The sequence below is a fragment of the Arachis hypogaea genome, chromosome 4 (genome assembly GCF_003086295.3).
Source record: "Arachis hypogaea cultivar Tifrunner chromosome 4, arahy.Tifrunner.gnm2.J5K5, whole genome shotgun sequence".
In the NCBI taxonomy this organism is placed as follows: Eukaryota; Viridiplantae; Streptophyta; class Magnoliopsida; order Fabales; family Fabaceae; genus Arachis; species Arachis hypogaea.
Window position 1 is genome coordinate 110813098 of NC_092039.1, and position 15834 is coordinate 110828931.

Genomic DNA, 15834 nt, shown 5'->3' on the forward strand with positions numbered 1-15834 from the left:
CTTGTCAGACCATTGCCTATAATAATGGAGGACAGGAAGTTGGCATGTGGTCCAAGGCCGTTCTGAAGCCTAGACTCATGGTTCACGCATGAGGGCTTCCTTAGAATGGTGAAGGAGGAGTGGAAAGGGCTGGGGGGACAAACCTTTCACAGATAAATTGAAGGCTTTGACTGTTCCACTGGGAAGATGGCAAAAGGACAAGTTTGGTGAGATGGATAAGAAAATTGCAAAGTTTGAGGAAGAAATCAAGAGACTTGATGATATGGTAAGTAATGGAGTGTATGATGGAACAATGGAGGCTAGAAGAAAGGCGCTGGTCACTTGCTGTGAGAGATGGTATGTGAGAAAAGAGGTACATTAGAAACAAATGTCTCGGTCTCGGCATGCCAAGGATATGGACAAAAATACAAGGTACTTCCACAATATAGCATCAGCAAGAAGGCGGAATAATTGGATTGATGCACTGGTAATTAATGGCAGAAGGGTCCGGATCCAAGCTAGAATAAAGATTGCTATCATAGATTTCTACAAAGATTTGTATCATCAAGAACGGTCTCCCAAGGTGAGCTTGAGGGAGGGGTTGGTGGAGAAAATAGACGAACAAGATGCTGGGGCTTTAGAAGTGATGCCACCGGCTGAGGAAATCCAAGAGGCAGTATGGGATTGTGAGTCATCTAAGGCACCAGGGTGTGATGGGTACAACATGAATTTCATCAAGAGATGTTGGGATGAGATTGGGATAGAATTCACGGCAGTAGTGATGGGGTTCTTTCAGACGTCCAAGCTACCGGCGGACTCCAATATCACTTGGGTCGCACTAGCACCTAAGTTCATTGGTGCGGAGGAAATTAAAGACTTACGACCTATCAGTATGGTTGGATGCGTCTAAAAGGTTATATCCAAGGTCCTTGTTAGAAGGATGAGATCAGTGATGCCAGCATTAGTAGGGGAGACTCAGAGTGTATTTGTACAGGGAAGGAAAATACATGATGGGGCATTAATTGCATGTGAAACGGTAAACTGGCTCAAATTGAGGAAAAAGGAGGCAGCAATAATCAAACTGGATTTCCAAAAAGCATATGATAGGGTCAAATGGAGCTTCGTGGACATTGTGCTGCAGAAGATGGGATTCGGCCAGAAGTGGAGAGCATGGGTTAGGGAGTGTGTGACCACTGCTTCTATGTCGATTCTGATAAACGGTTCGCCTTCTAAGCCGTTCAAAATGGAACGAGGCTTGAGACAAGGTGACCTTCTTTCACCCTTCTTGTTTGTTTTAGTTGTGGATGTATTGCATCGTATGATTGGAGAGGCAGTTAGGAACGGACGGATATCACCACTTTTGGTTGGCAGGGACAGTATAATATTATCACACTTTCAATTTACGGATAATACTATTCTTTTATGCCCTCCAGAAGAGGAGACTATAAAGAATTATAGGAGGCTACTGAGGTGCTTTGAGTTGATATCAGGACTTAGTATTAATTTCGATAAGTCCAGTCTGATTTCAGTCAATTGTGATGAGCAGTGGGCCCAGCGTATGTGCAATTTGCTGGGTTGTAAGCGAGACACTCTTCCAGTTAAATTTCTTGGAATTCCGCTAGGTGCAAATTTGAGGTTGGTGAAGACCTGGAAGCCTATAATAGACAAAGTGGAGGAAAAGCTCAGTTTGTGGAAAGCTAAAGTGCTAAATAAAGCGGAAAAATTGGTGCTTATCAAGTCAGTCTTAAATAGCTTGCTGGTGTATTACTTGAGTCTGTTCAAGATGCCAAAGGCAGTTGCTGAGAAGTTGATATCATTGCAAAGATGGTTCCTGTGGTGTAAGGAAGATGTTGGGAATGGTATGGCTCTGGTAAGATGGGAAGTAGTGCAAGCTCCTAAGAAGCTAGGTGGTTTGGGCGTTGGGGATGCTTTGATTCAGAACACTGCTCTACTATTTAAGTGGTGGTGGTATTTTGCTAAGGAGGAGTGCCCGCTGTGGAAGAAGGTAGTGTGTTCGTGCCATAATCTGAACTCAAATGAACTGCTCTCAACTCAAATACTACCTACTAAAGGAGGCCCGTGGAAGGATATCTGCCAAGTAAATATCACGAACCAACAACTTAGGGATAAGTTGGTCACAGGCTTGTCAATGGAGGTAGTGATGGGCAACGGACTCGGTTCTGGGAGGATGTGTGGCTTCTTGGTGGAGCTCTAAAAGATCGATTTCCGAGGCTCTTCTCTGTTTCAAACCAGGAGGGTTCTGTTATTGGGGCTTGTGGGTTTTGGGATGGGTTAAAGTGGATTTGGAACTTCCAATGGAGGCGTGAGCTATTCCAATGGGAATTGGTACTTCTGAACCAGTTGCATGAGGTTTTGAGACCTATGAGGCTTGTACAAAACAGAGAGGATAGAGTGGTGTGGAAATATGATGGGCAAGGTATTTTTTCAACTAAATCGTTTGTGCAGTTATGGCAAGAGGAAATGCTACCAGAGGAGATAACCAGCTTCAGCTTTACTAGGAGTATTTGGAAAGGTTTGGTTCCACCAAGAGTGGAGCTATTTGCTTGGTTTGTGCTGATAGACCAAGTGAATACAAAGGAAAGGCTAAGCCAGTTTGGTATCATCACTCAGGAAGATAATGTGTGTGTGTTATGTAATAATGATGTGGAACATATATATCACTTGTTTCTAGGCTGTACTTTTGCGTGGCAGGTGTGGAATGCTTGGATATCAGCTTTTGGCCGATATTGGTCTTTTTGGGGTTCGATGAAAGAGCACTTTTTGAGCTGGACAGAGGAACCGCAGAGTAAGGAGAATCAGAGGCAGCGGTTGAGGTGCTTCTGTGCGATCCTTTGGAACATCTGGTTGGAAAGAAATAGGAGGATCTTCCAGAATACCAGCAAAGGCGTTGCAGAAATTATCAACTTGACCTTCCGAAGCGCTAATGAGTGGAGCTGTGTGGATCCTTTTTGTTGTTGATGGCTATGCCAAAGATGACTAGGGATCGGTTCGTGTGGCTGTTTAACGTGGAGTCTTTAGTTTTTTGATTTATTATGTTCCTGTTTGCTCTACTTTGTTGTGTTGAGCTTTGCTTTAAAAAAAATAAATAAATAAAATTTTAACTTTCTAGCAAATAAAATATCCAAATTCATTAATATAAACAATGCTAATACTTTAATAACATTTAACTAGTAATGTTAATTTAAAAATGAAATAATAATTCTTTATTAGCAACTCGTATTTCTACTAGCTATGTTACCATTAGTTTAAAATTAAAATAATACATAAAATGAAAATGTATGAGAGGACATATCACAGAGAGTTTTTGTATTTCAATTTCAACACAACAAAACAAGTGAACGAAGTAAAATGGAAAAACATCAATTTAACCAAATGAGCTAACTTTGTTGTCTTTAGACAAGAACTATTAATTGTTTTTTACAAAATTTTTGGGGCCATAGCCCCTATTGTCTACAATTCTCCACCTATGATCGCTACCTTAACCACCATTTCTACTTTCTGCTACTCTACTATCGTCACTACCACTGCCACCACCATCTTTCTACGCCAACGATGACGAAGACGATGGCAAGGCCTCCAAGAAATCCGCCTATTCCCACGCAACACTACCACCTCCGACGGCATCCACCCCAAGTCTCGCAATGATCCAGCATCGTCCCAAGCTTGCGCACAAATTACGTCTACCTTGGCACGGTGAGGAGTTCAGATCCACAGGATTCAAGCTCTAACAACACCACTGGAACCTTGATGGTGCTGTCTTACTGGAAGCTGAGTGACTTGCCAGAATTAAAACCACTGCCTCCCTTATTCCGCCATAATTTTCAGCCATGGTAGTAATCATATTCATAACCAATGGAATAAAAAAAATTATGTGTGAAAGAAATAATAAGCAAAAAAGCATGAAATAAAAAGAAGACTGTTTATGGATGGAGTCACCAATTTGAAATCTGTTGTGAGAAGTTTAATTATTGTAGATGTTGATGTCATTAGCAAGTGAAAAAACCCACTCCTTAGTTCCACCCACTTTGAACTCAGGGAAGCCACAAACTTAGATGCAGAAGGGTAGTTTCAAGAACTCCATTTCGTTTTCGTTCTTGTTCCCCTCTCAGTCCTGAAAGCACTAAATTTCTGCCACTATCCTCAGAACCCAGTTTCTGAACCACAATCGCAGTCTATTTTCTATTTTTCATCTTCTTTTTCGAAGACTATAGAGGAGTTGAGAATAAAAAAGGTGGTTAGGGTGGTAGTAATAGAAGGATGTGAACGCTTGAGATTTGGGGAAGAAGAGATGGTGATGAAGTTAAGGTTGAAGATAAAGGGTGATAGTTATTTAAAAATTTTATTAAAAAGTAAAAAAAAAATTAGGATATGTATACTTTTATTACATAGAACCCATCTTTAATGGGTACAATGTTAATTTCTTTCTTTGACAAATATTTTATGAGATTTCGTAAAGTTTATGAGTACAAATGGTTATTTTTCATATATATATATATATATATATATATATATATATATATATATATTGGTTATCATAGTAAACATTTTTTTTTTTACTTTTATGTAATTGGCTTAATATAATTTTTCAAATTAATTATTTACATGGCACTTTTTATATATCAACGATGATAATTAATTTGCTATTTATCTTAAATTTTAAATTTGATTTATTTGTAATAAATAAAAAATTAATATTTATTTAATAACAGAGTATAATATTTTTTATTTAATAAAAAGTGCTTAAAAATATTTGACAAAGGGCTTGTTTGGGTGAGCTTCTAAGAAAAGATCTTTTTTCGAGTTATCTTTTTTTAAAAGATCTTATAGAGAAGTAAAAGTAATTTTATGTTTGGATATCTCATGTAAAAAGGTCTTTTTATCTATCAATTATGTTTGGGTATAACAATATAAAAGTACTTTTTGTTTATTTATTACATGAAAACCATCTTTTTTTTAAGGAAAAAAGATCTTTTAAAAAAAGATGTAAATTACAGCTTCTCAGAAAAGATCTTTTTTTGATTTTACTAGTACTTTTACTTTTACTACTAGAAATTTGCCAAACACGTTAAAAAATAAAAAAAGATCTTTTTTCATTGAAAAAAGATCTTTTTTTAACAAAATAATGGCGCCCAAACATGCACAAAGTCTAATAATAATAATAATAATAATAATAATAATAATAATAATAATAATAATAATAATAATAATAATAATAATAATAATATGATTTTAACATTCGTTTGTAGTACATACAACTATATGTGTTTGTGGGATTTGTCTTAAATGAAAAAAAGTATATTTAAGTTTTTGGTCGTCTAGATAAAAAAAATTATAAAATAAAATAATAAATTACATAAATATCATCATCTTTTTTTTCTTCTTACATCTTCTAACAACCACTATTGCTATCATCAATTCATCATATTTACCATTGCACCATCAACATATATTAGAACCAATTATTATTTTCTCAGACAGAAGCTCCAGTGGACTCTATCAGCAGCGACTTTGACCACTGCTACCTAATAGCGGTGATGGCGACTACTGCGACGGTTCCTACTCTCCTTTCTCGTCACGGTTCTTCCTCCCCCACTGAACAACGTTGACGGTGACGAATCTCTCTCCATCTCGCTTGTTTTTGACTTGGCGGCGACATTGGAGCTAGCGGCAGTGACGACCTAACAACTCTACAAACGGCGACAGCAAGATGCAGATAAACAATGATAAAGACGTGCACACAGAAGTAGCCCACGAAGATAGCGACGACAACGGCTCTTTGTGGCGGTTGCGCTTCTCCTTTCAGCGACGTCAATGGCGACGGCAAGAGGGTGACGGAGAAAAAATGAAAAAAGAAGGAGGAGGACAAAGGACAAAAATAAAATTTTGAAATAGAGTTATTTATAAAAATATTTTAATATAAATATAATTATTATATTATTAATAAAAATTTTAAATCTTAGTGATTAGTTCAAAAATTCAATGTCCACAATTTATAAAAAGTCTTAAATCATAAAAGATCATATTATGCTTTTTTCATTAAAAACAGTTCTATTTGTGATATTATAACATTAAATCAATAAGAAATAAAATAATAACAATAATAATGACATAATAAAATTATTTATCTTAATATTTTGATATTATACTTATAATATTATCTGTACCTTTCAAAAATTATAAATTTCAATTTTATTTCATATAAAACATAATTAATTAACTTGTTTATTGATTCAGTTTTTAATTTATTAAATAATAATAAAAATAATAATAATTGAATTCGATAAGATTTGAAGTGAACTTACTAAAAGTAATAATAAATAACAAATTTTTTGAATTATATATAATAAAAAATGTTAAAAAAATTAGACACCAGTTCTTCTAAATAGATAAAATGCAAATTATTAAACTTGTATTTTATCTAAACTTCTAAAGAATCGCAATTGGACTTAATGATGAAAGAGGCAAAAACAAAAAACAAAAATAAATCTGAAAATAGAGTGGTGGTAGTGGGTGTTAACTGTTAAAGGCAGGAAAATGAGGAAAGGAAAACAAGTCCAGTTTCTCAAAATTAAGGAGTGTTTCTCTTCTTTTCTATTTATCTATTTATTATTTATTTATTAATTATTAATCTCATTTTAATTTATTTATATCATCGTCCTTCTTTGTCCTCTTCTTCTAGCTAGCTACCCCAATTTCTCTCTCTCTCTTCCTCTTTCTCTGTCTCAGAGAGAAAGGAAAAGAAAGAAAGGAAGCAGAACCAATTCCCAAATCCAAATTTTCATTACTCAATTCTCTTTAGCACTTTAACCTAATCCCATATTTTTTAATTATTTATTTGTTCCCATTTCATCTATCAATCCAAACCCTAACTCCTCTTTTCCTTCGTTCCCTCCCAATCCCAATTCAAAAGCTTTTCTTTTTCTTATTTCTGGGTGGTTTTTGTTGATGATTTCTTGTTAGGGTTAGGGAAATTGGGGGAAAACCGCGCATGGAATCTAACTCAGACATGTTCAGGGTACCTTCTGCAGGAGGAGGAGGAGGAGGAGGAACGGGACCATCGCCTTCGTCTTCGTCTTCGTCTTCCTCTTTGGTTTCTTCGTCGTCTTCGTCATTGTCGTCTTCGAATTCTAGAAGGTTCGGAACTATTTCTCCCTCTAACATCATTAACGCACCGCTGTCGCTATTATTGGAATATTCAGGGATTCTTCGCAACAATAACAACACCACCACCACCAGGTCGAATTTCAATAACCAAGAACCTAACCCTAACCCTAATTCCGAGCCTTCCGTAAATGACGGCGAGTTATCGATCAGGATCATTAGTCCTTCCGAACACGATAATCACGATAATCATCGTCACAGGGAGGAGCAACCTTCGTCTTCTGGTGGGGGTGGTTTGGTTGTGGGGCTTCCTCACGATGAGGGTGTGTCCGTTATGCCCAATTCGAGCACCGGAGACACCGGGATTGGGAACGGGAATGGGATTGGAAACGGCGACTCGGGGACCGGCGGCGAGGGTGGCGGCAATGGGAGGGATTCTTCTTACCAGAGGTATGATATTCAGCATGCTGCAAGGTGGGTGGAGCAGGTTCTTCCGTTCTCCTTGCTCCTCTTGGTGGTCTTCATCCGCCAGCATTTACAAGGTGTGTTCTTCAATTTACTAAGTTTTTTATTGTATTATCATCTATGGGATTGAAACAGATTAGTTAGTGCTTCTTTGTATTAGTTAAAAGCTTCCTGAGACAGTCTTCAGAAAGACAGAAACAAAATTAATTTTTTTTTGGGAAACATGGTCTTTTTTTTTTGGGTTAATTTTCACATTTGGGAGATAGGAATTTTAGCTCTTTTGTTAATCATCCTAGATTGAGTAGGAGCTAATTAATTGTTTTTTCAAGTTTGGGAATTGTTGTGAACCTCTTAAGTCACTGCAGGGTTTTTTGTTACAATTTGGATTGCGGCTGTCCTTTTCAAGTCGAATGACATTCTAAGAAAACAAACAGCTCTGAAGGTGATGTGTTGTTTTTACGGCTACTCTGTTATTTGCTGAAAATTAATCCCTTGTTGCTGGTGTGAAGATTTTCTGTTTGTTTGTTGAGTATGGCTACTTTTGGTGGCTGCAGGGAGAGAGGAAAATACCTATTCTCATTGGGATTTCTGTTGCATTTTCACTTCATGTGATTAGCATCTATTGGTGGTATCAGAATGATGATCTGATGTATCCGCTGGTTATGCTTCCTCCGAGAGAGATACCGCCTTTCTGGCATGCAATTTTCATCATCATGGTTAATGGTGTGTTTTTCCCTCACTTATGACTTGCTAGGTGTTTAACTTTTAGTTGTTCTGTTTTGGGTTTTCGGTGTTTTTTTTTTTTTTTGGGGGGGGGGGGTACGAGTGCATTTTGTTCCGGAAAATGCTTATAGCCATTATTTTTTGTCTCAACTTGCACTTTGACAAACAGCTGTGTGTGTTCGAGGGTCAAAGAGAGTTTAAATTCCATTCTCATCGGCTAAAGTTTATGCATTCAGATTTTTGTACTTTTTAGTTTGTTGTAACTGACATGTGCCATCAAGAGTCATCAATCCTTGCATTGTTTCTCATTCATCTGTGTCTGTTGTCAAACTAATAATTTTTCCGACAATTAGCCTGTTAGCATGAAGGCCTTTGTGTTGTGGAAACTCTTATTCTGGATCTTGGAATTATTTTCTCTGGTTGAAACTCACTTGCGCAGTATAATCTCATTTCCTTGCATTTAATTGTGTTCTGCAATTTCAGACACTTTGGTCCGCCAGGCTGCAATGGTATTCAAGTGTATATTGTTGATCTATTACAAGAACAGCAGAGGCCGAAATTATCGTAGGCAGGTGAGGTCATAAAATATGAAGCACTATGAACATATGTTAAGTTCTAAAACGTTTTTACCTTTTGGAAATAGCAATTGAGGGTAACCGGAATATTTTAAGATGGCTTCTTTTTCAGGGTCTTAATAAGTTGTATAACAACTTCTGCCTTTGCTACAGAATTTTGGTTTCAGAATCTTAACTACTCTCAGATATCATTACATTCTGATTCTACTATTATTTGTTTGTCAGGGGCAAATGCTGACTCTAGTTGAGTACCTTCTTTTGCTATACCGTGCCTTGCTGCCGACACCGGTTTGGTATCGTTTCTTTCTAAACAAAGAATATGGAAGCCTGTTTTCATCATTGATGACAGGACTGTATCTGACATTTAAGCTCACATCCGTGGTTGAAAAGGTGTGTTTATCTTTTAAAACCAATGGAGATTATATTTTGTTACATAGTAGTTTGTGGATGGTGATCTAGTTTCATTGTTCGATCTTTGATGCCAATATCTAAAGTCGGCCCTTTATTTTATCTGGCCATCCTGTGACTTCAATTCTTTTTGAATGGAATATGCATAATTATGTGTTTTTTATTTAAACCTTCATCATGTTAACCTTTTCTTTTTTTGGGTTTTTTTACTTCATCAAAGTAGGTAGGCAGGTTTACCACTAGTTTTGTTATTTAGCTTCCCAACAGATCTGGAAGAAATCAAGCCATGAAGCTAAAGAATAAGCTTTACTTGTTGATACAAGCTCTTTTGTGGAAGCTAAAAGTTTGATCTCCTGAAAAGAGAATGGAAATAACTTCCCTTTTTAGTGTTTTTTTTTTTTTTTTTTTTGGGGGGGGGGGGTATCTAATGTGTTCAACTTTAAAATGTTTTCCCTTTAGGTAAAAGTAAGTTGTTTTCAGTGCATTTTTCTAAGAAATCAAGTAGTGTGGCTGGAATGGCTTTTTCATTTATGTAGTCTGTTGCTTAAAATGTTTGTCATGGTGTACTGTAGCATCTTCCATGATAAGTATGTCATTTACCTAGGATTGTATAGGAACTCGTTTGTTTATTGTTTTAAAGTATTTGTGGATTACATCGTCCCTGGTGGTGGTTTTCTTAAACCCCGTGTCTGTTGGTTGTCAGGTGCAAGCCTTCTTTGCTTCAGTGAAGGCATTGTCACGGAAAGAAGTGCATTATGGTTCTTATGCAACATCAGAGCAGGTACTGTGGGCTCATTAATTTTGGTGGTGCTGAATGAATAACAGAAGTCTGTTGTTAAGAACTTTATAGCCTCCTATAAGTTGTTCTTACCATACTTCACTATCTGTTAATAATTATTTTGTAGCCTCTTCCTTTCTTGTATGCTAGTTTTTCATGCAAGTTAAGGCGTTTATCTGCTGGCAGGTGATTGCGGCTGGTGATCTTTGTGCTATTTGTCAAGAGAAGATGCATGCTCCAATATTACTTCGTTGTAAACACATCTTCTGTGAAGATTGTGTATCAGAGTGGTGAGACTTGCTTTGTTGTTATATATACTGGTCTGTATAGTAATCTGAAATTATTTTGTTATTTATTTTGAATTGGCACTAGGTTACCTGTATGTATGAGTTTTTTTATTTTCAAATGTAGCAATAGTTTGCTTCATCTTTATTGATTTTAACTTAGAAGTTTCATGTTATGCTTTTTAATTTTTAGCAGAGTTATCTGGTCCTAGATTTTGCTTTTCTAGAGTATACCCGGCTCTTTAGGTAGTAGAATGCGCAATAATAGCCGTTGATGAGAAAATTACAGATATATTTATCTATCATACAGGATTCTGTATGTTTCAAATTTTTAAATTATTTTATTTTCAAAGGTAGCCGACCACCCCTAATGGGATAAGGCTTTGTTGTTGTTTGTTATTTTCAAATCAGTGGCTATGATTGTTGAATGTGAACGTTAGAGAAGCCAAATTAACTGATCTTACAGTGCTTCAATCTCTCCTGCTATTTTCATTTTTATTCCTTTCTATTTTCTTGCTCTCTTATTTTACCAGGTTTGAGAGGGAAAGGACCTGCCCATTGTGCAGGGCTTTGGTAAAACCAGCAGACTTGAGGTCATTTGGTGATGGTTCTACTAGTTTATTCTTCCAGTTATTCTAAGATATTATAAATACAAGCCAGGATGTTTTTCTGCTATGAAGCTTTTTACATTTTTGAAAGAAGCAACCTTGATATATATACACCAACAACACGTAAAATTTCGCCGGAGGCATTCGTGGTTACACTTTGAGAACGTCGAATGCGGAGGAGTCGCATTGAACTGGTCGCATCATGTTCATATAATGTACTAGTAAGAGGTTAAGTGTATCTTCTAATGACCCTGTAAGCTAGAGGAAGTTCATTGTAAGTCTATGACTCTTCATTAAGAAATGAAGGTCTATTTCTGCAGTTTCTGCCATATATAGCGTAAAAGTGACAAATATTTCCGAATGTGGTTTATGAAACACACCCGCAAGGAGTGTTGCTTCACTTCACATAATCTTTGTGTAGTTTTATGTTTTTGTTTTATTGCATTTGATCCGATAGTTTCATTTTCTATATATTATGATAACTTAGTAGGAGGTAGTTTTAATTAAGAACTATGTGAAGATGCTTTTAATTATAGGTTATTCTGAATTTATTAGATGAACATTTTGTTTCTCTTTATTTGTAAGAAGGGAGACTAAGGATAATCAACATCATTTCACTTGTGATATTGCTTCTTTAATTTGTTATAGATTAGTTATAAATAACTAAAGTTATGATCAAACAATATACAGTGGTTTCATAATCCTGGTTGTCACTTGAAATAGGTATGTAGCTCAAAAAATGGTCTAACTATGAAATAGGTTTTCCATCTCACTAGACCAAAACAAATACTGATGACAGTAAAGATTAATTTTCAGAGAATGGTCAAAAAGGAAAATTCAGTCACTATTACTTAAATACTTCATATGAGGCATGAGCCGAGTTAGTTCTAGGTGTCTTTCTAAAGTACAGTGATGATTGTTGAAAAGTATATAAAGGACATGAAATGAGATCATTTGCATAAATGCCTATATATGGTATCGTTATATGAAACAATTACAAGTATATATGAACTTGTGTTAGCTACTTGTACTGGTTAATATTATTTTACTAGTAGAGAATTTTAATTACTTCATAGATGAGGCAGTAAGATGAAGTCATTTCAAAGTTTGATTGTGCATCTTTTGATGCAAAAGAAAGGAATGAATTGATTTAGACTTGCTACTGATACTTTGTAACATTCTGATTCTGAGGCCACTGTACCATATAATATAGGATTTTTGTTTAGAAAATTCACCATCCAAAATCCCTAGCTGGTTTTGTTGTTATTTAACTTATTAATCTTCTTATGATAATTTGACTTCTATTAATGCATTGAATCAGAATACCAATATCTCCCTAATATAAAGATTAGAAAAAAGTGCAATTTGAATTACAAGAAGTTACAAAAAGAAAGAAAAAAAGAATAACTTTGTATAGATCAATATCAGCCAATACAATCAAAAAACATGAACATAAGTCACACAAAAATAAATAAATAAATAAATGTGTAGTTTCTTGAAATATCACCCAGCCTCTTCCTCACAGTGGTAAAAAATAGAAACAAATCAATAAATGCTACAAAAGAGAAAAACATGCATTTTCCTTGCTTCTAAACAAGAAGAACCCCATCTAAACTAAATGCTATTGTTTGAAGGAGAACAGATATATCACTTTGGAGAAGCTGAGACACTAGGAAGAGGAGCCTCATTTTCTGATGCACTCTTACTATCTTTCTCTATCACAGTTAACATCTCGTTTGGGAGAATAGGTGAACTTTCTGAGTTCCGAATAACCACTCGAAGAGGTGATTCTGATGGTGATGGGTTGAAAGATGTTATCCGGGACACCCCACTCGAGCTGTCATAAACCTCTGGGACTTCGGCGATGCCATCATCCAGGTACACTACATCCTGCATTGTCAGCTGATGATACTCCACAATCTCCCTTAGGAAACGGTTTTCCCTAGCATATACCTCATTCTCGCCTGCCAAGCGAGTCTTCTCGGCAAGAAGCGTCTCCAGTTGAAACCGAATCTGTACAAGTTACAAAAATATAGCCATATAGGACCTAAAGTTTCATATTTAAATGATCATATTCTTGTTAAAAACACAATGAGTTATTGGGATATATGCATAACACAGGGTAGTTAGTATATATGCATATAATAAACAATTCCATAGTGTGCTTGAAGCAAAAGAAAGCTCTTGCCTTCAACCACAAAATGTGTACCACTTTAACTATTTTTCAATGCTGTATATGATAGGCAAACATGCAATGGTGTAAAAGCTAGAAGGGATGAAAAAAAATAATCTCCAGCAAAGATGAGGTTATAAACTTATGAGACTCAGACATATAACTCATGTTTAGATAAAACAACACATGAAATTGGAAGATGCTTTCAAATTTTGTTATGCCTATATGAGTGCTTCATAGGTGTTGTCATATCAAATTTGAAATAGGGAACAACAAATAACCAATACCATATCATCATCTTCACGGTTCTGTCCCTTAGTGGTAGTGGTATCGCGGTCGCGGAGCATTTTATTTTCTTCTTCTAGTTGAGAACACCTGGCTTTTGCAAAAGCCAAATCTGCTTTAACAGTTTTTAGCTCGCGAAGAAGTAGTTTTGCTTTGGCAGCCGTTGCCATTGCCACCTGCAAGTCGCAACCAAAGCAAAGTGAAATTATGCTTGTTCAGTTACTTAAGAACACAAACATTTTATTCAAATAAACTGTCATTGCAAACTCAATTTTCTTTTCAGAAATGCTATCATAAGCGGTTGATAATTCAAAGGAGTAAAAGGTTGAAAGCTACTCATCAATCCAATGGTTAAAAAACATTATGATGTTCTGCCATAAACTTCTGACAATGAAATTCTGGTTTAGTATTTTTCTTATGATTTTATAATGGTTGAATGTGTCATTACTGATCTGCATAGAACCATCTTATTCAAACTAAAAAAATCTATTAATATAACTTATACAGTCTGTGCCTTCAGTTAGTGAGGCAACAACACACGATTACATAGTTGGCACCTTACTTCTCGAGATGCCTTGAGTTGTGATTCATTGTCCTCGTGACTTCCTTTAAGCCGGATTTGAGTCTTCAGTTCTGCTGTCTTGCTCTCCACGATCATTCGGCCTTCCTGAAGAAATTTGAGAAGCAGCAATAGATGAAGAATGTGATAATGGTTATGTTGTTTCAATACTTGAAATGATACAATTCCCATACACCAGATAATGAAGAATCAAATTAGTAGTTAACTATGTGTCTCAACTAGTTCACAATTCTGTTTTTTTTTTCTGAAAGCAAGATGTTACTACATTGTTACCCTATAATAAAACATCATTAATAGACATAGATCAGGTTTGATGTTTCAAGCGTGGAAGAAACATTTGCCAACTAATTCAAACAAATAACTTGTTAGAACATAAACCAATTCCAAGGTGGAAACATATAAGACGGAGAATTTACCTCAAAAGCCTTCTCAAAGGTGTCACCTAAGTGATTAAGGGAACTAGTGATTGCCTCCAATCCCTTCCTAATTGTAGGGTTGTCCCCTAAATTATGAGATTCATGTTGTTGATATGACGGCTTCGACTGTGAAGGGAAGTCCCAATCATGGCAAACAAAAGAAAACACAATTGATTCCAATTCAACTAGACATAGATTTTGAGTCTCAGTTCTATGGTTCATGTTATTTACATTGAGTTTAGGAATCAGACCATAAACATAACACATCCATTGGTTTAATAATACAAATACAAGATATAGATACAATACAATACCATTTAGAGGGAAATGTTTTTCCATTTCAGTATTAATATGAATTATTGCCAAGACAACAAGTTATACTAAAGATCCTGAAAAATTAGTATGAAAAGTAATAACATAATTGGAAGCATGTAATTAATATCAGAACGGATACAACAACTAATTTTAAGTATTCGAAAATCATAGGATGGTAGGATGGATTCAAGAAGAATCAACATTTTGCCTCACATTTGAACCAACATTAATCACCTGAGATTCTGGAGCACCTGTATTACTGAATGGGTATGATCTGAATTTTTGTGGCATAGTGGCATGTGATGATGAATATGGATATGGAACAGTGTTAATATCATCATCAATAATTGATTTGGCTCTCTGAGCCAAGACACCCCAGAAGCCAGTCTTTGAGTCACCATCATGATTCTGCATGCATGCAAATTCACCCACTCATTCGTTCATTGAGACAAATCATCAAACACATGGTATCATTTCCAATAACATAGACACATTAATAAGAAAAATGAAAAGATTTCTTGATAGGGAAGGAAAAAGACCTTGGATTTGTGATGATCAGAGGCAGGGTCGAAGGCGTGGCCGCCAGAGGCGGAGGCCTTGGCTTGAGCAACAACAGATGACGACGACGATGAAAAATCATTCTTGATTTCATTGTTTTCAGGTAATGATGATTGAGATTGAGGAATCTCTTCCTCAAAGGTTGAAGACTTTGGACCCTGCCTTCTTCTGTAAGCCATGTTTTGTTATAAGAGAAAGGAGAAAAAGAAAAGAAAAGAAAGATCACAGGTTCAGAAGAAGAAAGAAATGAGGGGAAGGAAAAGAAGCCTAAGCAAAGTTTTTGATCAGATTCAATCAACAACCTCTTCTCCTTTTTTGAGGGGTCATGAAATAGAAATACCAACCAAAATATGAAACATTATGTCATGCTGCTTTCAGCTAATGTCATATACAAATTAATTAATTTTTAAACCCATAATCTAAAAATCTAAATATAAGTAATAATTGTTAAAAAAAAAGGGAACGTAGGATAACTGTAACTGAAAGTACTAACATCACATTAGTTTGAAACTTTGAATCATCCTCGTTCTATTTTTAGCGGTCTGAATTTCGAGTTATGTCAGTG

General features: G+C 35.8%; 3 protein-coding genes across 3 annotated transcripts; 2 read left to right on the forward strand and 1 right to left on the reverse strand.

The window, feature by feature from the left end:
- The first annotated feature begins 367 nt into the window (after positions 1 to 367).
- LOC140184212 (uncharacterized) lies at positions 368 to 889 on the forward strand. The gene has a single exon (XM_072234519.1). It carries the CDS (start codon positions 368 to 370, stop codon positions 887 to 889), a length of 522 nt encoding a protein of 173 aa, XP_072090620.1.
- A 5527-nt stretch (positions 890 to 6416) lies between these two features.
- LOC112797263 (uncharacterized) lies at positions 6417 to 11352 on the forward strand. Its single transcript, XM_025840110.3, has 8 exons — positions 6417 to 7643; positions 7932 to 8008; positions 8121 to 8289; positions 8773 to 8861; positions 9090 to 9254; positions 9976 to 10053; positions 10237 to 10340; positions 10868 to 11352. The coding sequence occupies exons 1-8, from the start codon at positions 6989 to 6991 to the stop codon at positions 10971 to 10973; spliced, it is 1443 nt and encodes a 480-aa protein (XP_025695895.1). The 5' UTR covers positions 6417 to 6988; the 3' UTR covers positions 10974 to 11352.
- Positions 11353 to 12335: 983 nt separating this feature from the next.
- LOC112797264 (uncharacterized) lies at positions 12336 to 15595 on the reverse strand. Its single transcript, XM_025840111.3, has 6 exons — positions 15251 to 15595; positions 14946 to 15119; positions 14397 to 14522; positions 13963 to 14067; positions 13403 to 13576; positions 12336 to 12955 (listed from the first exon to the last, which is right to left on the reverse strand). The coding sequence occupies exons 1-6, from the start codon at positions 15446 to 15448 to the stop codon at positions 12590 to 12592; spliced, it is 1143 nt and encodes a 380-aa protein (XP_025695896.1). The 5' UTR covers positions 15449 to 15595; the 3' UTR covers positions 12336 to 12589.
- Positions 15596 to 15834: the final 239 nt, after the last annotated feature.

Bases quoted from the DNA above. Each gene is read 5' to 3' on its own strand.
- LOC140184212 (XM_072234519.1), top strand. From the start codon at position 368: ATGTCTCGGTCTCGGCATGCCAAGGATATGGACAAAAATACAAGGTAC.
- LOC112797263 (XM_025840110.3), top strand. From the start codon at position 6,989: ATGGAATCTAACTCAGACATGTTCAGGGTACCTTCTGCAGGAGGAGGA. The intron at 8,009-8,120 runs GTGATGTGTTGT...TGGTGGCTGCAG, and splicing joins GAAAACAAACAGCTCTGAAG to GGAGAGAGGAAAATACCTAT. The intron at 8,290-8,772 runs GTGTGTTTTTCC...CTGCAATTTCAG, and splicing joins TTTCATCATCATGGTTAATG to ACACTTTGGTCCGCCAGGCT.
- LOC112797264 (XM_025840111.3), bottom strand. From the start codon at position 15,448: ATGGCTTACAGAAGAAGGCAGGGTCCAAAGTCTTCAACCTTTGAGGAA. The intron at 14,068-14,396 runs GTAAATTCTCCG...AAATTTCTTCAG, and splicing joins CCTTTGAGAAGGCTTTTGAG to GAAGGCCGAATGATCGTGGA. The intron at 13,577-13,962 runs GTAAGGTGCCAA...TGCGACTTGCAG, and splicing joins AACTCAAGGCATCTCGAGAA to GTGGCAATGGCAACGGCTGC.